This window comes from Pelophylax lessonae (assembly GCF_965119305.1).
Source record: "Pelophylax lessonae genome assembly, chromosome: 3".
Lineage (NCBI taxonomy): Eukaryota > Metazoa > Chordata > Amphibia > Anura > Ranidae > Pelophylax > Pelophylax lessonae.
This window is the reverse complement of record NC_138770.1, coordinates 620,108,190-620,129,785: the sequence shown is the minus strand read 5'-3', so window position 1 is coordinate 620,129,785 and position 21,596 is coordinate 620,108,190. Positions and strand designations below refer to the sequence as shown.

Sequence of the window (21,596 nt, the reverse complement as noted above, 5' to 3'; positions counted from 1 at the left end):
TTTAATGTGTATCTGTCATACTCCTCCTAATGATGTTGACTAGAATGAAAGTGGAAGTAGGGACTGTGACAATTACCCTCCTTTCACATGGCAAGGCCCGTTTTTTTTTCCGTTCAGACAATTTTTTTTTTTAAATGGACACGGATGCACTTTTGTAGGGTCCGTTCCGTATGTCTGTTTTTCATCCATCCGTTTGTGGATGAAAAACGGCCATAATGTATGTCTATGGGATTGGGAACGTTAGCAAATTACATCTGCTGACATCCGATTTGGCGTCCGTTACGTTTTTTAAATGGAAGAAAAATAGGGTTCTCTTCTGTCTCAAAAAATGGAACTGAACGGAATGGACGCAAAGCAGATGTCAGCGGATGGTCATACGCTAATTTCCGCAATCCCATAGACATACATTATATTATATATGTTTTTCATCTGCAAATGAATGGGAGGAAAAACGGACATACGGACCGCCCGTGTGAAAGGACCCTTATTGATTTACCAAACCTGTAGAGTCCAAATATGGTGCAGCTTTTCATGGTAGCCAATCAATATCTGACTTCGGCGTGTCCAATTAATCTTTGACAAAAAAAAAAAACCTGTTAGCTGATTGGCTACCATGCACAGCTGCACCATATTTTGCACTCTCCAGTTTTGGTAAATCATGGACATGTGACTCAAAAACACACCAAAAAACGCAGATCGTGACGCGTTTTTACCGCAATTTTACCGTGATTTACCACAATTTCCATTCATTTCAAAGAAAAGCTGCATTTTTTGTGCGGTTTTCAACACCGCACCAAATATGCAGCATGCAGGACTTTTCTAAATGCACTGTACCTAGAGCGCAGTAGTGTGAAACGTTCCATAGGATTTAAAAGGAAACATTAAGGGGCCTTAACCTCACCCTTAAGCCTCTGTTCACACTGGTGCAACTTGTCACATGATTTGGCATGTTCAAATCGTATGACAAGCCGCTCCCTATTGTTGGCAATCTAACTGTTCAAATTGGTGCAGTGCCAGCTTTGTGGAGCCTCGCTGTTTCGAAAAAGAAATTCCTGCACAATTTTTGGCGATTTCAGGTGCGACTTGCATAGACATCTGTGCATGAAGTTGCACAGATGGCAGCCAGTTATCCTCTCAGGTCAGTATGTCCCCTGAAGTTGCATTGGCATACGGTTTTGAAATTGTGCGATGTGAAATGGCACGATTTCGAGACCGCATTTATTGTGAACTGGGGCTAACAGAGATGTTTCAGCTTGTGGAACAACATTCCACGCTGCACAGGACTGAGAGTGAATGTCACTTGGGTCAGTTAACCCTTGTAGTTACACACACACACACAATAGAGGCCACCCCATTTTTTTAAAGAAAACATGCACCGTTCACAGTATCTATTGCAATAATCTGCCATTCAGGGAATGCCTTAAGGCCACACGATACGAAAATTGCAAGTAAAATTTTCGTCCGACGAACGTTCTGACGATTTTCGGATTGTTAGTATAGTGCTTTCGACAGCCGATTACGAATTTTCAGATGACAAAATCTGGATGTGCAGGCTATAACATTTGTATCGTACGTGAACACAACGTCCGATTTTCATTTAATTATCGTAAGAGTAAGACTTCCCATGCTCGGAAACGAAAGAACACATACAAAACAATTCAACACATGACATCACTTCTGAAGTTGAATTCTGTCGTACAGGAATTTTCCTATGAAAGTAACCACTTCACTTTCCATATGAGACTAACATGCAGCAAAAATCGGACAAAAGATCATCTGATAATCTGATCGTGTGTGTGACGGTGGCGGGTATCAGACCCCTGGCCTTCTCATCCTCCTCGTGGCCAAAGACCAGGCGATCCCACACCCTGCTGTCACTTGCGTAACAATCCCACTCTCAGCTGCACCCAGCACACAGATTGTCCAGCTTGCGGGACCCCAATCTAGATGCCAGCAGTATGAGAGCGATTGTCACCGGGTTAATTAAACGATTAACCCTTTCTCTGCCACCACCGCTACGTTTGAATGAGCTCAGCGGACGCTCGTGATTTTAGAAATATCAATTATGACCTTAGAATAGCCATCCGTAACACGCCCTGTCACATGCAGACAGGAATGCCTGAAGGATTTATCCTAATGCCCCATACACACGTGCAGATTATCTGCAGACTTTTGTCTGCAGACTTACCTTTTCTATGTAGTGCAAGGGCCTGCCGGATTGCATGCAAATTGAAAATGTTTAGGTTTGACCTCATATTATATGGTTTTGGTAAGTCTGCAGACAAAAGTCTGCAGATAATCTGCATGTGTGTATGGGGCATAACAGTAGCACTCTTTCAGGAGACAGGTTCTTTTGGGTCAGTTTGCGTTTAAGAGCTTAGAGACAAAGTTAACACCTTTCAAAATAAGGTTTAATTATAAGAAAGGTTAAAATTGGTGCGAATAAAAATATTTACAGAAACATGGGTTACAAAGAAATAGAGACACAATACAGCAATTTAGAAATAATGAAGCAGCACAAAATGCCAGCAGAATGCTTGGATGTATAGGGAGAGGTATAAGCAGTAGAAAGAGAGAAGTGCTTATGCCGCTGTACAGAACACTGGTGAGACCTCACTTGGAGTATTGTGCGCAGTACTGGAGGCCATATCTCCAGAAGGATATAGATACTCTAGAGAGAGTTCAGAGAAGAGCTACTAAACTAGTACATGGATTGCAGGAAAAAACTTACCAGGAAAGGTTAAAGGACCTTAACATGTATAGCTTGGAAGAAAGAAGAGACAGAGGGGATATGATAGAAACTTTTAAATACATAAAGGGAATCAACTCGGTAAAGGAGGAGAGCATATTTATAAGAAGAAAAACTACCACAAGAGGACACAGTTTTAAATTAGAGGGGCAAAGGTTTAAAAATAATATGAGGAAGTATTACTTTACTGAGAGAGTAGTGGATGCATGGAATAACCTTCCTGCAGAAGTGGTAGCTGCAAATACAGTGAAGGAGTTTAAGCATGCATGGGATAGGCATAAGGCTATCCTTCATATAAGATAGGGCCAGGGACTATTCATAGGATTCAGATATATTGGGCAGACTAGATGGGCCAAATGGTTCTTATCTGCCGACACATTCTATGTTTCTATGAAAATACTTGCATTAAAACGGTCCTGCTATTACCTTCGTTTCAGAAGCTGAACAGGTAGGATTGGTTCCCCTTGAGCAATGTTATGGCTTGGATGGTAGGATGAGAACTGGCTCTCTATCAGTTCCTGTCCTTTTTCTCTGACCCTCCAGGGGGTGTCACCAGAAGTACTTGGCCAATAGGCTCTGGGTCCATGGGCGGTCCCCCTGGAGCTCACACATGCTAAGACACATCCCGTTTAGACAGAGTATTAAAATAACTCATATCTTGAGATATGTAACGGATACATGCTTGAAACCGATATTTTATGGTCCGGTTTTGAATTGGCTTTTCACAGACACTAAACATGGGTTATCTTGGAATAACCTCTGACCTGTAAGGCATATGATCGCTAGCTTGTCTTTCCTAGGCATGAAGGTGTTCATGTTTCATCTTAATTCGATCGGTATTTTATGGGGCATCCAAATATCTACTTTTTGTCAATGTGTTATGTTCGGGTAAAAAGGTATGATTTGAGCATGGATTGTGAGATGTAAATTAACAATTTGGCTTGGGGAATTTACAAGGCAGCTTCACTGGACAGCTGCTCAGACCCCATGCTGTTTTCGGAGACCCAACTCCCGCTAGAAGGGCAGATAAGACTTTACAACCTGCCAGCCAGGATATGTTTGGAAATAAGGCACTCTTTTGAGGCCTTACATACTAATGCCAAAGGGAAGGTGGGGGCTACTTTGAGTGAGAGAGAGGGGGGGAAGGAAATATCTCTGCTGAGTACACATCTGCTGCTACAGCTTAAACTGGAATGCTGCCTGTGTCACTGAACAAGATGGCTGCTCGCGACAGCTTTTAGGGTACTCCGGGCACGACATCATTACAGTGTGTACGAGGCTTAAGACATAGTTTTATCCTGTCTTCTCTGATCCTCTTCTACTTCCATGGTCCCCAATATATTTCCTGATAATACAGAGGCAGGGCACATGCTCAGTTTGGTGTGTATTTCTAGAGAGTTTTTTTTTTTCTTGGGGGCTGCTTGTGATCAGCACAGGGCCAGCACTGTCCAGACAGAGAGTCAGGGGTCCTGCATCCTGATAGGACAGTCAGTGCAAAAATGAAAACTCCTTCTACAAGCTTTAACTATACACCTATAGAAGTGACAAGACTGCTACTGTATATATATCTGCTAATGAGAAAAGGTATTTAGCAGTTTATATTTAGTAAAATAATTGCATTTCCATGTTCTGCGTACTATGGGAGACCAGATATAGTGAATGCAGGGTCCTGGGAAGACCAGATATAGTAAATGCAGGCTTCTGGGTTTAATAACACTTTAAGCTCTTGTTTTGGAAATTTATAGAAAATAAAATAAAAAGAATAGTCAGGGACTGCAACTGTTGAGACAATAAACACTTTGGTCAGACATATATATATATATAGTGTAAAATATAGTGCAGGAGTCTGGTAAAGGGAGAATTTTTTTGTATCTTAATTTATTCCTTATATTAAGATAAAAAATAAAACCTTCTGTGTGCCTCAGCCCCCCTAACACTTACCTGAGCCCATCTTTATCCAGCGATGTTGCAGGAGTTTCTCAGCTGCCCAGGACTCCCCTCGATTGGCTTCCGCTGCTGTCAATCAAAGTCAGTCTGCCAATCAGGAGACAGAGATGGGGAGGGGCCAGGTTGTAGTTCCTTGTCTGACTGGACATTGCGTATGAAGAAACGTGCGTTGGGTGGACCCTCATTGGTAGATGTCAGACACATGCACAGTTGAGGAAGACAGCGGCCATCTTTTCGGTTGGAAACAATCCATGCTGAATGACCATTCCTAAATGCTGCTGCCACTTTGTAAAAATGTGAGTTTCTCTCTGCTTCTTATTAATAAATAATCTTTTGACATATTACACTATGAGAGGCCTTTTCTGAGAGAATAACTTAAAGTGGTATAGCGACTCGTGAAGGAAGACAGAATGTGGAAATACACAAGCAGAGTAAGAAAGAAACAGCAATTCCTTATCCCACCCACTCAGCGCTTATGTGTTTTATACAATGTTCAATGGATTAAACATTCAACACCTGGCAACTCTGCAAGGTGTGGGATCTCATAAGCCTATATCCTCAACAAGCAGCCGCTATATCTTATCAATATCCAAGAAAGCTGCGTACAAGAGCGACGGCCCATATAAGCACTAGCAGCGCTAAACACAGCCTCTTTGTCAAAGGCTCCTTTAGAATCCACTCACTTAATATATTGTGCCTAATATATTAATAGCCATATATTCGTAGCCTTTGACAAAGAGGCTGTGTTTAGCGCTGCTAGTGCTTGTATGGGCCGTCGCTCTTGTACGCACCTTTTTTAGAATGTGGAAATAGTCTTGGGTATAGATCGGTCCCCTATTGATTTGTGCCATCTGCTATGTACTGCCTGTTTGATCTTTTGATCCGGTAAGGGTATTTTGGTACCTCTGTTGGTGGCGGTTCTGTTTCACCCTGTCTCTCCCAGGAGTGTCGGTGTGGGTCATCTTAAATATCATGTGGATTTTAACCAGCTCTTATGTGGATTTTATAAGGACTTTCTATCTATTTATATTCATATGGACTTTTATCTATTTATGGTTATAATTAGCGCTACAAATTTTATTTACATGCCCTGATAGCAAGCTGCTTGCTGTGGGGGCACTTAACAGGTGGGAGGGGCCAGAAGCACAGAAAAGGGACCCAAAAAGAGTAGGATCTGGGCTGCTCTGTGAAAAACCACCTGCATATAGCAGGTAAATATAACATGTTTGTTATTTAAATAACAAAACAAGACTTAACAATCACTTTAAGTTTGTCATACATTTAGCCAGAGGGCTGAACAGGAAAAACTAAGATTCCTGGAGGAATCACTCCTGTTGAGACATTGTATTCTGACAGCAGCATTAGACACTGTCAGAATACACTGATCAGCGGCTCTCCTCACAACACAAATCTTCTCCTCCCCCAAATTTCCTCCACCCCAGCACAAATCCCCCATCACAAATTCCTTCCCCCAGCACAAATTTACTTCTCCCCCAAATAACTCCCAGGTTTAGCCAAATTCTATCTCTCCAGGACAAATTCTCTCCCCTCTTAGCGAAAATCCTTTTACCTCCAGCTCCAATCTATGTTATCCTCCCCAGGTTAGTCTGTCCCACAGTACAATCCCCCAATCCACCACCTTGTACCAATCACCCCCTCCTCTTCAAATCTCACCTCCCAACACAAATCACCCCCACCCAGCTTTACTCTCCTGATGCAAATCCCCCCTCTTCACCCCAATTTCCATCTTTACATAATAAATCCTTCCCCCCAGAACAAATCCTCTCCGAGATTTGCGGGGGGGGGGGGGGGTTTTAAGGGAGAAGAATAGGTCAGTATGTCCCCTGATACAATCCCCCTCCCTCCCCAGGTCAGTGTCAAGGTCTTACCTTGCCCTCCTGTGTGCAGCCAATAAACTGCTCTATTTTACCTGTATCCCCATGTGGTCTGGTTTCCTGGCACCCTCACAGTCAGTCTGTCCCCCAGTACAATCCCCCCCCCCCTGCTAAATTTACAGACCTTAGATGCAGCACGGCAGGGTTGACCAAATTCCTCCAGGGCTCTTCCTCTTGTGTGTCACGTGGCACCTTGGAACCAAAGAGGGGCCTAGGGGAAGCTTTCCTTGACTCTCAGACAGGCAGCTGGAGCTGGTGGACAGTGATGTTGGCTACGGCAATGGTGGGGTGGAAATGCTTGCGTTGAGGACCCAGGGCAACCTGCCCTGGATGCCTGATGCTAGTGGTGTCCCTGAGTCCCACAAGACCTCTAACAGGGGGAAGCTGCTAAATCTTGGAGCCAAGCGAAAAAAGAACACTCAAGAACAATTGAATGTAATGTTCTGGTACCACTGGTACCCTTGTTCCATATATTTCTCCTTTTCTAATTGCGTCTCATCTTGTTACACAAGAGACGCATATACCTTTAAGACCGGATGACATCATTGCCGAGCGCCGCTATGAGCCGGTTTTCTCTCACTCATTGCTCGTTCAAACCACATGTTCACCGCACCTTCTCCGGTGAAGTCAGAGCTGCTGGCATTTCCCTTTGCTGAACTGAAGCCGGAACCTCGCTGCTGATCCGTACCTCGCTATGGGATCACCTCTCACCATTGGACTCTATCCTTACTAACCTATCTATGTGATAAGTACCCCACAGGGGATTCCTTACTAACTGCACTCCTACTGTCATCTACTGCAACTACCAGGACTATCTATATCTATCTATCTCCTATCATCTGCATAAGACTGTTAGCTCTTGGGACTACCTACACTATCCTTGCACTAGGTTACTCTGTCTGAAGTATACTCCATCTGTGTCCTCTTACCATCTGCATTATACTTGACATCAGAACCTATCTGCCTATTATTACCACCTGCAACTCTCCTTATTACTCCTAAGTGCCCACTATACAATTGCCTGTCTCTCATCTATACCTCTCATATATTCTATCTCTCCAGCTATACATCTGATTGAGTATATGTAATTTGTATACAGGCTGTGCACTATGATGAAGTCCTGAGAGTTGGATATGTTGTTCAACAGATCTCTATATGGATACTGAGTGTAATAATTCTGCAGCTGTAAATCCATCCACTAAACAAAAACGCATGAACGTTACAGATTGAACGAGCCTTAAAAAAAAATATGGATTCAGCAGAATTACCCACTCATGTATTACAATTAAAACAGCAAGTAGATGCATTGATCCTTGCGCTTACAGAGGTACAAAACGAAAATCAGGCCTTGAGACAGCAGGTTGGCCGTCTTGCACAGCTTCCTACTGCTCAGCCCCGTGAACCTAAGATAAACCCTCCTTTAGTGTTTTCGGGTGATCGGAGCAAATTCCGTGAATTTAAAAACGCATGCCGATTGCTTTTTCTATTAAAACCTCTAACCTACACCACTGACCAAATTAAGGTTTGCACCACTATCTCCTATTTGACGGGTGAACCCCGGGCCTGGGCAGACGCTCTCTTTGAGAAGGATGACCCACTCCTCAATTCCTACCCTTTGTTCCTAGCACAACTTGCTACTTTGTATGAAGACCCCAATAAGGAGAGTACTGCTGATACCCAATTAAGGGCCTTAAAACAAGGGAGGAGACCTGTTGAAGATTTCGTGGCAAATTTTAAAAGATGGTCCCCTGATTCAGGGTGGAACGACACATCTTTACGAACGCAGTTCAGACTCGGCCTATCTGAGGCCGTAAAAGACGAGCTCGCCCGAGCAGATTTACCTGGCACTCTAGAGGGACTGATACAGACCAGTATCAATATTGACAGACGACTACGAGAAAGAAAGGCTGAGAAGATGGGCTCACCATTTCCCAGTCCTTCTCGGATGTTGCCTGCTGACCCTACTCCTATGGAAATAGGAATGATACGCCCACCTCTGTCCTTTTCTGAACGTGCCAGGAGGAAAACCGAACATCTCTGCATGTACTGCGCATCCCCGGATCATTTGATAAGCGGCTGTCCCCTTGTCCGCAGAAAAGAGGGTGAGTGTTCAAATGTCTTACTAGGGGGACTTACAACTTCCTTTTCTAATCCTTATCTTTTTGTTCATTTAACATTGCAGTGTGACCAAACTAGGATCACCACCAAGGCTATGATCGACACAGGATCTTGTGGAAACTACATTGACATTTGTTTTGTCTCCCTTAATAAAATACCTATTGTTTCAAAACCCAAACATGTTTCCGTTAGTTTTATTAATGGTACCCCTTTATCCTCTGGTCCTATCACCAGTCAAACACAGGCACTCCTTGTAACTGCTGACGGGTCTCATGTGGAGACCACCACCTTTGATGTATTAACTTCACCACATTTCCCAATCATTTTGGGACTTCCCTGGTTACACATACATCAACCAATCATCGATTGGAAAACGAGAACGCTAGCCTTCTCTTCTCCCTATTGTGAAACGACATGTAATCTCCCCACATATGATAGGATCCTGTCTGTAGTGTCGGATAACATTATACCCAAGTGTTATCAGGATTTATCGGAGGTTTTCCTTGAAAAAAACGCTCAAATGCTACCTCCCCATAGGGACTATGATTGTTGTATCGACCTACTCCCTAATAGCAAGCTGCCTTTTGGTCATGTTTATCCTCTTTCACAGGATGAACTCTCTCATCTAAAGGAGTACCTGGATGTGAACTCGGCAAAAGGATTCATCCGACCTTCTACTTCCTCCACTGCTGCTGGACTCTTTTTTGTCCGCAATAAGGATTCGAGTCTTAGGCCTATCATTGATTTCAGACAATTAAATGCCATTACTATAAAGGATCGTTATCCTTTGCCTCTTATTCCTGAACTTATCGAACAGGTGCGTGGAGCTTCTTTCTTTACAAAGTTGGACTTAAAGGGAGCATATAATTTAATTCGAATCCGTAAGGGGGATGAATGGAAGACGGCATTCAGAACCAGATACGGACTGTTTGAGTACCTTGTGATGCCTTTCGGGCTATGTAATGCTCCCGCAGCCTTCCAACGTTTTATAAATGAGATATTCAGAGATTTGCTTGACGTTTGTGTTGTAGTATATTTGGACGATATACTCATCTATTCTCATTCCTTACCTGAGCACATAAAACATGTGAGACTTGTGTTGTCAAGACTACTTGCACATAACCTATATGTTAAATCAAAAAAATGTTTATTTCATAAAGAGGAGGTACTATTTCTAGGATATATTATATCTAAAGACGGAATCAAAATGGACATGAGCAAAATATCCTGCATTCTGGATTGGCCTGTGCCAACAACTCGCAAAGCATTACAAAGGTTCCTAGGATTCTCTAACTACTATAGGAAATTCATAAAAAATTTCTCTGCGATTGTGAAACCTCTCACACAACTCACAAGCACGAAAAAACCATTCAATTGGTCAAAAGAAGCAAATGGAGCATTCTGTCTGCTGAAATCAAGCTTCACTACTGCCCCCATACTATGCCATCCAGACCCATCCCTTCAATACATCTTGGAGGTAGATGCGTCAAATATGGCAGTAGGAGCAGTTCTCTCACAACGACCAACAAACACCTCACCGCTTCACCCAGTTGCTTTCTTCTCGAAGTCGTTAAGCAGCCCCGAGGTGAACTACCCAGTAGGTGAAAAGGAGTTACTAGCCATAAAACTGGCATTAGAACATTGGAGACATCTACTTGAGGGTACTCAATTGCCAATCTTGATATATACCGATCACAAAAACCTTCAATACCTTCAGACTAATAGAACTCTTTCCCACCGGCAGGTACGGTGGTCGTTATTCTTTCTGAGGTTTAATTTCTTAGTGACTTACACGCCTGCAGAAAAAAATAAAAAAGCGGATGCGCTTTCACGACTACCCGAAAGGGATTGCACCGAGGTTCCCTCAGTTCCTATAATACCACTTGAGCGTATTATCGGTGTCATTCGTTCCCTGAAGGAGGAAATTTTGCACAGCATAGGACTGGATTCACCTCCACCACAACTAACTACTGACGCAGAAGGCTTCCTCTACTACAATGATAAATTATACATACCCCCTACTATGCGAACAAAGATTTTGCAATTGTCGCATGATGTACCTCTGGCAGGACATATGGGTATGACTAAAACTTTCAATCTACTTACGAGGCAGTTTTGGTGGCCAGACATGAAGACAACCGTAAAAAAGTTCGTTTCATCTTGTGATATATGTGCAAGGTCTAAAATTGACAATACGAAACCATCGGGGTTACTTTGTAGTTTACCGATACCCCAGGTCCCGTGGGAAGTGGTATCCTTAGACTTCATAGTGGAACTACCACCTTCCAAAGGATTCAACACCATCTTGGTGTCAGTGGACCATCTGACCAAGATGGCACATTTCACTCCTATCCGAAAACTACCTTCACCCAAACAAACAGCAGAATTACTCGTGAAACATGTCTTTAAGTTACATGGTATTCCAAAAACACTGCTGTCTGACCGTGGTTCACAATTCATCTCAAAGTTTTGGCTAGCTCTATGTCAGATACTACGAATAGAGCGTAAACTTACTTCTCCCTACCACCCTCAGACCAACGGACAGACAGAGAGAGTTAACCAGTGCATTGAGCAGTACCTGCGTTGCTATACTTCGTACCTACAGGACGATTGGGCGGATCTCCTCCCGCTGGCAGAATTCGCCTATAACAACGTGACTCATAGCACTACTAAACAAAGTCCATTCTACTTAAATTATGGGTTTCATCCCACACTCCTTCCACCACGTATCTTGCCATCAAGTAATCCAGTGGCATCTGATTATCTTGCCCAGATAAAGGATTCTCTGGGACTACTCAACAATACCATATCACATGCTCATAGCCAACAAAAGAGGTACTACGACCTCCGTAGGAAACCCTCTCCCCAATATGCCATTGGGGATCTTGTTTGGCTTTCTACAAAAAATCTAAGATTAAAGATCCCTAGTAAGAAACTTGGGCCTCTATTTCTGGGACCATTCCCAATACAGAAGCTTATTGGAAAAGCGGCTGTTCAACTCACATTACCAACAGACCTTAAGATACACCCCATCTTCCATGTGTCCCTACTGAAGCCCCATGTTCCTAACCAAGGAATAAGGCCTACTATCTCACCTCCACCACCCGTACAAATGGAAGGTGGAGAAGAATTTGAGATAAAAGAAATTTTGGATTCCCGTTTTCATAGAAGAAGACTCCAGTATCTTGTACGATGGAAGAACTATGGGCCCCAAGATGACACCTGGCTGGATACCTCAGATATACATGCCCCTAGACTGATTCGCAATTTCCACTCGAAATATCCAGAAAAACCAGTTCTAGAGGCCTTCCGGAGCCGGCCTTAAGGGGGGGGTACTGTAATGTTCTGGTACCACTGGTACCCTTGTTCCATATATTTCTCCTTTTCTAATTGCGTCTCATCTTGTTACACAAGAGACGCATATACCTTTAAGACCGGATGACATCATTGCCGAGCGCCGCTATGAGCGGCTATTTCAATCGCCGGTTTTCTCTCACTCATTGCTCGTTCAAACCACATGTTCACCGCACCTTCTCCTGTGAAGTCAGAGCTGCTGGCATTTCCCTTTGCTGAACTGAAGCCGGAACCTCGCTGCTGATCCGTACCTCGCTACAGGATCACCTCTCACCATTGGACTCTATCCTTACTAACCTATCTATGTGATAAGTACCCCACAGGGGATTCCTTACTAACTGCACTCCTACTGTCATCTACTGCAACTACCAGGACTATCTATATCTATCTATCTCCTATCATCTGCATAAGACTGTTAGCTCTTGGGACTACCTACACTATCCTTGCACTAGGTTACTCTGTCTGAAGTATACTCCATCTGTGTCCTCTTACCATCTGCATTATACTTGACATCAGAACCTATCTGCCTATTATTACCACCTGCAACTCTCCTTATTACTCCTAAGTGCCCACTATACAATTGCCTGTCTCTCATCTATACCTCTCATATATTCTATCTCTCCAGCTATACATCTGATTGAGTATATGTAATTTGTATACAGGCTGTGCACTATGATGAAGTCCTGAGAGTTGGATATGTTGTTCAACAGATCTCTATATGGATACTGAGTGTAATAATTCTGCAGCTGTAAATCCATCCACTAAACAAAAACGCATGAACGTTACATTGAAGATCTCTCATAAACAATCTTTTTTTTCACCTTTGTCGACTGACTGAAATAAGAGAACTAAAATCAATTTAAGAATTTAAAACGAAGCACATGTTCGATCTAGTTTGACAAAAAAATACAAAAAATCCAAAAAAAGCTTAGCCAATGCAATTACAGAAAAAAGAATGCATGCTATATGCCTAAAATAAAAAAAAAATTAAAACCTGAAAAGACACTCCAGTACACACTGCAACTGAAAATGCCGAGACATTCCATGAATTCTCATGCAATGTGAATATTATTCTCACAAAGAAACCATCCCTAAATACAGTACCTGGTAAAAGTTAATCTCCCTTCTATCCCACACTCCATTAGGCAAAAATTAGAAACATGTTTTATTAGAAGAAATTCAACATGCCATATCCTGCAAATTTTCCAAGATATACAGTATTAGCTCCGCACTTAACAGGTTATGCAAACTCCATTTCAAAGGATGCAACCATGAGACCTGAATCACTGCTCTGCTCAGGATTTCCCAAAAACAGAAACAGTTCCAGGTGGGCTGTACATTTATTTTTTATTTTTTAATTTTTTAATTTTTGGTAGGTGACAAAACAATACGCAAATACAATGAGTAGAGCACTGCAGAAATCATCCACAAAACTAAATATATCAGGCACAATAAAACTGAGACTAATAGTCAACAGAGAAACTATAATATGAAATAGACCTAGGAGGGTAGCTCTGAATGTTGGCGTATGGATCAAAGTCACCCGTGGGATAAACGAACAAAAATCCTGCAAGGTTTTTTTTTTTTTTTTTACAATGCAATAACGAGTTGGGAAGAGACAGGGTATCACGTACCTGGTGCTAGAGGCCAAGGGAGAGAGAGGGCTTCCCTTGCGGCTAAGTTCCAGACCCCCCTGAGGATGAGAACAGGAGAGGTCAGGCCCAAAGTAGTACGGGTCGCCTGCTGGACTGTGTGCAGGAGGATCCAGAGTACAGCTGGAGTGCTGGAGTGGAATCAGCAGACAGGTGGCGCCCGTGAGGTGTTTGCAGGACTTGGATAATGCTGAGACTGGAACGTGGTCGGGTGGATAGCCAAGATCAGGAGCCAGGTGGATATCAGAGCAAGCGTGGTCAGGTGGATAGCCGAGATCAGGAGCCAGGTGGATATCAGAGCAAGCGTGGTCAGGTGGATAGCCGAGGTCAAACACAGGAAGCAATCAGGAGACAGGTCAAGGACAAGCCGGGTTGGTAACAGGAGACAGGAACTGTAATATCACAGGGATAACACACTGGAGGAGCTGAAGATCAACCAGCAACTAAAATCACTGGCAGGTTTCCTTAAATAGGCCCAGGTAAATTGCTGGTAGTGCTGCTGGGTCCTAAATTCCTTCTCCTGCCAAAGTGCTGATAGCGCTGCTGGGTCCTAGAGCCCTTCTCCTGGTGTTTGTGCCCTGACACAGGGAGGGAAAAGGAGAAGAACTGGGAAAGGAAAGGGAGGGGTGGGATTGATTAGGATAGGGGCCTACTATCTCACTGCCTGTGGGGGTCTTTGATCAGGAGGTCCTTGTAAGAGACTGAAAATTGGAGTTGGAACCAATAGGACAATGTCTTGCGAAAGCGCTCTTCCTGTTGGTGCAATGACATGGTAAGGTTTTCCATGAACTCAATCTCATTTACATCGTTTATCCATTGGGTAATGAATGGAGTCTCCAATGAAATACAGGACCTTGCAGAAGATAGAAGGTGGATAGTCCAAGACTTCTGTATTTTTGCTGCGGGAGGTACTTAAATGCAGGAGGCATGCTGCAGGGTCATTGATCAAGGAACAGCCAGTAAGTTCATGGATTAACGTACGGACTCTGGACCAGAAAGGGCTTATACCACCTGGCAAGCAATTTGTATCCCAGGAGTCTGGAGGAGATTGAAGATTTATGAGCAAAGAAGAGGATATAGTCCCTCTCCCACGCAGTTAGATAGGAGGGCAAATCATTTTCTGGAGGGGACGTAAGTGTGGCATATGCAACTGACAACCCATGTGTCAGAGGAGTAGGATCCTAGTGCATGCTTGCTCACGAGCCTGCTCTATGCATCCATAAAACACATAGAGCCACGGCTCGGCCCCGTCCCACCCCCCTCCTCATTGGCTCACTGGCTGTGATTGACAGCAGTGGGAGCCAATGGCTCCCATTGCTGTCTCAGCCAATAAGGAGAGAGAGAACCAGGACAGCCGAGGCTCCCGTGCACATCGCTGGATCGAGTGGGGGCTCAGGTGATTATTCGGGGGTGTTGTGGGGAAAGCAGCAGGTGGAAGGTTTTTTACCTTCATGCATAGAATGCATGTAGGTAAAAAATCTTCAGCCTCTGCAATCACTTTAAGGTCGGTCTTAAGAAGTGAAATTTTGAGACCAATGATATGTGTTCTTGCATGATATACTTGGATAGGGTTAAATGTTTTGATGAACCTGCTGGCAAGGGATTGTTAAAATGTCTTATAATAGAATGGCGTATGGACTGGGAGCCTTACACCAGGGCATTGACTTAAGGGCTTGGCCAAATTCTTCCTCTGACACGAGGAGGTTGAACTTGTTACTCTCGGCACAGGTACATTTTGGGAGTCGGGATTCAGAAAGGTAGCGTTTTATCAAAATGTCCCTATTTTCAGGGGTGGTGGAGGGGTCTGCCAGATTATAAAGTGCTGCATAGAACTCTTTGAAACAGGCTGCGACATTTGGGGACACAATTTGGGGAACAAATGTGTGTAGTGGGATCTCTAAGGGAGCCTTGCCAATAGCCAGCCTGACTTTTTGCCAAATTCTAAAAAACCTGCCCATTTAAACCACATTCCCTTATGAACTGCACTTTCTGGAATGAATTTCCGATAAACTGCAAACATTATCTATTTTTATTTATTTTAGCTTCGAACTCTGCTAAGAAAAAAAATGATATGTCCACTGAGATTATTTATACGCTGGGCTGCAGCCTTCATTATTTTATAATGACAGATCTGGGCTATATGTGTAACCTGTCAGGAATAATTTTACAGCTTTTCAAAGGACTGCGGTAACCCCGTGTCACGAATCACGTTTTTAATTACATCGGGCAATCGTCAAGGGACCCGAGCCTTTACTCATAGAGGAAGCATGGTCATGGTAAATAATGGGAAATCTCTTTTCTTATGTGTGTCCTTTGAGGTGTACTAGCAACGTAATTTATAGTTTGTTACCAAGTTTGTTACCAAAAGAATGCTGCAAACATATTTTTCATTATTTTTTTCTGCAAATTAATTTTGTTAAAAGGAACTTGTTAGGTCATAACTGTTCCAGCTGACATTTAGGCAAAAACCTATAAGTACTTTTATGAATGAACAAAACATTTTATGTGTGTGCAAAGAAGCTCCTTAATTCTGGATGCATAATGGGTAATGCATACCTGCTATGGGGCAGATGGGCCCTAACACCCGGCTGCTACATATATGCATTCATGGGGCTCCATTGTTGCATGTTGAGAGTGCTCCCAGCACACTGAGCAATTTGTTACAGACAGCTCCTGTTCACCGTTTAGTGCCCGGCCGCACTCTATCTGGGCGCACCAACAGTCAGAAAAGTATTGAAATGACTTCCAATTAGGTCCCCATCCACAGGATAACTTCTCTAACATGTTTTACCCAATTTCATTGAAGGCCTTGCTTCTATGAATAAGCCTGAAATTTAGTAATCGGGGTTAGAGAGGTATTCTTTCGTAGGTGGGGATCTAAGCTGAAGCCAATTTAATACTTTTCTGACTGTTGGTGTTCCTAGTCAGAGCACAGCTGGGGGCCATATTGAGCCTGATGAGCCTGCATTAGTCTGACTGGGACCTGGAAGCTGCATAACAGCTGGCTGGAGCAACTGAATGGGGTATTAAAGCGGTAACATTTTAGAGCATCAATGTCACAGCTAATAATGATGGTCACATGTTCAGGTTCTCTGCCTCTGCCTCCCTGCACCACTGCCTCCCAGATTCCCCAGGGTGTCTTGGCAAGGGGTTAATACAAAGCATGTATTACGTAGCCACGTTGTATATTGCCAAAAATGTTTTTTGTGTAGTCACCTTCTGTTCTGCCTATCAATTAATGGTAGCCTGAAAAGTGGATTGGTGGTGAGAGTTTTCTCTCGTTCAGTGTGCTGTAGTGTATCCTGGCCAGCTGCCAATAGACTAATGATGTGGGCACAGCAGAGTGAAGTGCCGCTTCTAACGGAAGTACACAAATAGCTGGCTTAAAGTTCAAAGTCAGGAAACTTTAAATATTACATATTTGTATATGTATTCACAAGTATGTATGAATGTATTCTTAAGTATGCAAACAGGAATAGAAGATTCTTTAAAACTTATTGTGTTTCAGAGACATTTCTTGTGGCCCTTCCCTGGTAGCCCTTTCAACTTTTTATTTCTCTATCCGTCTACTCTAATGTGTTGACTATTGTTAAATATGCATACTTTGACCTCATCCATGTCCATAGTGTTGAAAAAATGAAAAAAAAAAATGTTAAAAAGGCATATTGTTCGCATAGCTCAATAGCTCAAGCATAAATTTACACACACACACACACACACAAATTGAGTAAGATTTGCAAATCCATTCTTCTCCCTCTCATTTTGTATGAGTCTTAGGTTTCAGTTACAGACAGAGTTACTGAAAGACGATAACTGTTGTCCTTTCTCTTTAGAAACCCTATTATGCTCCACTAACTCTGTGTTTTATATTAGAATTTATATTTGTACTATCCAAAATGACCTCATATACAGTGTATAAATTGCACTTTAATTGGATTTTGTACATATTATATATTTAAAGTATGGTAAAGTCTTTTTGTCCTTTTGTGAAGGACAACATACATTTCATTATTATAAATTTATTTCACAACTGGCAATTAGCCAGTAGGTAAATACCTCGTAGCTGCAACATGCTTGAGCTTTCTTAAAATGGAACTAAACCTATAAATTTAACAGTTTTTTAAAAAGTTACATTCCTGGTATGTCGGGAATGCTAACTGTCACATTTGCTTGTGCAAACTGTCAAACCATCAAATGGCTGGGGTGATCACATGTGCAGCATCATGGCAGTTGTAGATCAAACAGAGGCCAAGATGTCAGCTTCAGTTAGTTCCAGTTTGCAGAAAAAATAAATAAAAGTCAGCAGCTACAAATACTGTAGCCACTGACTTTTAATAAAAGGACACTTACCTGTCCAGGGATCCTGTGATGTCGGGAACCCCAATCTGATCCATCCCTTGGCTTCGGATGCACGCGCCGGCATCTTCGCTAAGGGAAACAGAAAGTGAAGCCTTGCGGCTTCACAGCCTGTTTCCTATTGCGCATTCACGAGATGCACTGCGCTTTCTGAATGGTCCCACTGTCTTCTGCAACCTGTGTGTCTCCCAAAAGGCAGTGGGGGTGGGGGGGGAGGGGGATCGTAAATTTCGTAGATCGCTGCAATTGTTGTGTGGCGATCTTACCCGAAAGTGGGAGCAAGTACTTGGTTTTGACAGGCATCCACTCCCCCCCTCCCCCCCTCGAAAGGTGCCAAATGTGGCTACACCTGATGAAAGAGCGCGCATGCCCATTCGGGACTTGGCGCATGCTCAGAAACGTGTTGTGTTGAACTAGTTCCCCGGTGACGCCATCACTCTACCTCCCATCACGGCTTTGCCTGGGACCCGGAAGTTCACAGGAGTTAGCCGGCTTTTTTCTCCCCGTGACGGACTGAGTATCTCCGGACGCGTACCTCTAGTGGATGGACAGCATCACCAGGAGGAGTATTGTTTGAGCCTTGTTACAAGCCTGATTATCTTTGGCTCTTATGAGTTGTTACTATCACTTTTATTGCTTCATTAAATCAGTCTACACTTAGAGCGCTTTTCTGTGTTTCTTAAATGTGGCAGCGGGGGGGTTGCAAACAAGCAGAGCTTCCTCTTTTGCGTGGAGCTCCGCTTTAACATTTCTCACTACAAATCCTTCACATATATGAATTCAGCATCCTGGGCACATTATGTTTTGCAAATCTGTTATTCTCAAGCACGTAAACATGGCCCTGTATTGTTCATAATGGGTTTTCTTATTAACCATCTATTGACTATGTAACCAAACAATCTTTCACAATGGTTGATATTCTTTAAAATCTTCACACAAAAAATTAATTGAAAGTGAAAAAGTATGATACCGTAAAAGTCCCATTTTCAATGTGATATTTGAAGTTAGATACATTTCTGGAAGGTCATTGTTTGGAATGAATATTTAAGAGAAAATGACACTACCTGGGGCATTAATGCGATAAGTTCCCTATAGGCTGCAGTTTTAGGAATGGCAGATGTTGGGTCAAAGAGATAAGAATTCTAGAAAAAAAAAAATACCTGCAAACTGGATACTGTTACCAGGGTTGCAAAAAAGAGAAATTTGGTTGTGGGCAGTTCTCTTTGCCATTAGAAGTACTTACGTGTACTTTTCATGCTTCGGTGTCCCTTGAATGGTCCTATCATAGAATATTTGGGAATCAGCACTGCTGGGGTCTCTAGAAGAGAAGACATTTATATATTATGTACAACATGTACTTTTTACTTTCAAAACTGTTACATCAATAAAAAAAACTAATTTATATACCCCAACGTCACCCCCACCCATGTGACCAGGCTGAAATAATCAATTATACTTAGCTAGGGCCTGATAACCAAGTTCTATCAACAGCATACAATGACAAGATTAAATATTCATGAGTAGCCATAAGAGTGTGAACAGGAAGACTGGAAGAGGGGGCAGATCTCTCGAAAATGCTTCTCAAATCTATCCAGGTTGTTTCAATGTTTTGTCTGGTAGGAGCTGTGAAAGTAGAGTATAGCCTTGTCAATTGTTTTATGTATGCTCCCAGCACATAGACAGACCTGTCAAAGACAGCTCTCAGTCCCCACTAAAGATCTGTGGCTGGTGGGATTGGCTACCAATCATGTGACCCCTTTGACAGGCAATCACAGTGGTCACAAGATCGCCGATCCTTCCCGATCTCCAGGCGTTCAGAATCCTTTAAAGAGACACCAGGGCAGGTGGGAAGAAATTAAAGTATGTTTATTGGCAAAATGTTTTTATTTGTTTTGGATGGAATAGAAAGAGAACAGAAAACCTGTCAGTTTTAATTGCGGTCTGTGGCCCTATTAGGAAGATTCACCTTCTCTATTTGTCCTGTTTATCGTTAGCACCGAGAGTGAAAGTAAAAATCCCAAATTTTGGTTGTCTCCAGAACAGGAATAGAGGGGAAATCTTCCAATGGGGACACTAGCTCCAGTGACCCTGTTGACAACAAGGGATTCCTTCACTTTAGAGGGATTTCCTCTTAATTCCTCTTTCGACTATGGACAGGCAATGAAGGGAAATCTCCCCTCCTTTACTCTATCCAAAATAAAAAGGTTTTTGCCTTAGGTTCTACTTTAAAGTCCATTTATGCTACACAGCCACCTAAGACTGCCCTGACAACAATGCTGTGTGATTTCATCATCCTGTTATAGGAAGTGGAATATTAGGGGGGGGGGGCAGAAATAAGTAAACTACTGTGTTGACAGATAGCAACATGCAAATGCTGTACATGCTAATTTTTACTTTTCCATAACTCCAATTTAATAGGTGATTAAAAATTCTAGATGAGACTGCTATTTATAGAAATTACCCTTACGTTATTATGGATCATTTATGCATTCAATTGGAATATTTAGTATAAGAATAAGATGGCAAGCCAATCTGTGGTGTTCAAGGTGCATGTAGACCATGCCCTGACATGCATTTCATTTGCTAGATGTTTACAGACCTGATTGATATGTAAATTGTGTAAATGTATGTAAAATTGTGTTCCTAAAGACAGGCAAATTGTTTTAGTTACAGCAAAACATCAGGCGGATGTAAAAAAAAAAAAAATCTTTTAAGTTAATTAAAATATTGAAAATGATGTTTAACCTGCTTATATGTTGCCCTCCCTGCCCCCCTCCTGGAGATTATTATAGTAAACTAGGTTGAGGTTATAACTTTGGAAACGGTCTACCTAAAGTTGAAGTCCCCCCCCCTTTTATGAAAATGTCAATTAAATCATTAAAGCCTTACTTTGGTCAAAGAAATAAAAAAATATAGCACAAGGGAAGAATATCTTGGGCTACTATACTAGTTAAACCAAAGCTCTTTGCCCCCCCCCCCCTTCATGCTATCACTTCCATCAGTTAAAAGTGCTGTATGAATGGATGAGATGGGTGGAAATGGCGGGCACAGTCAGCACTTTTGATGATATCCTATGACAGGACCTTTGGTTTGTATTATTCCCCTCAGCACAGAAAGATCACAGCTTCAGCTTTGAATTGTATTTTAGTGCAGACTTTTGGGAAAATTTGAGATCCAATCACACGAACTGTACATGACATTTCTGGAGGCGTTCTGTACACCAATGGCCTACGGAACGCCACCAGGTTGCCATATTGCATTGAATATTACAGAAAATTATTATACTGTAGTTTAAAATGCAAAGGTCATTTTAATGACTGTCGGGATTATTGTAGGTAATTAACTAATAGAATAAAAATTATTTTAAAAGTCATGTACAGTGGGTACGGAAAGTATTCAGACCCCCTTAAATTTTATCACTCTTTGTTATATTGCAGCCATTTGCTAAAATCATTTAAGTTCATTCTTCTTCCTCATGAATGTACACATAGCACCCCATACTGACAGAAAAACACAGAATTGTTG

General features: G+C 42.5%; 1 protein-coding gene across 1 annotated transcript in view; it reads right to left on the bottom strand.

Moving 5' to 3' along the window:
- Nucleotides 1-19,405, bottom strand: part of LOC309549463 (spermatogenesis-associated protein 7 homolog) — a gene marked incomplete at its 5' end in the record, with an annotated part of 344,986 nt that extends 325,581 nt beyond the window's left edge. Inside the window, one exon of the mRNA XM_082249761.1 lies at nucleotides 19,315-19,405. Within this exon, the coding sequence (XP_082105887.1) occupies nucleotides 19,315-19,405 (91 nt within the window). The remainder of the gene's footprint in view (nucleotides 1-19,314) is intronic.
- Nucleotides 19,406-21,596: the final 2,191 nt, after the last annotated feature.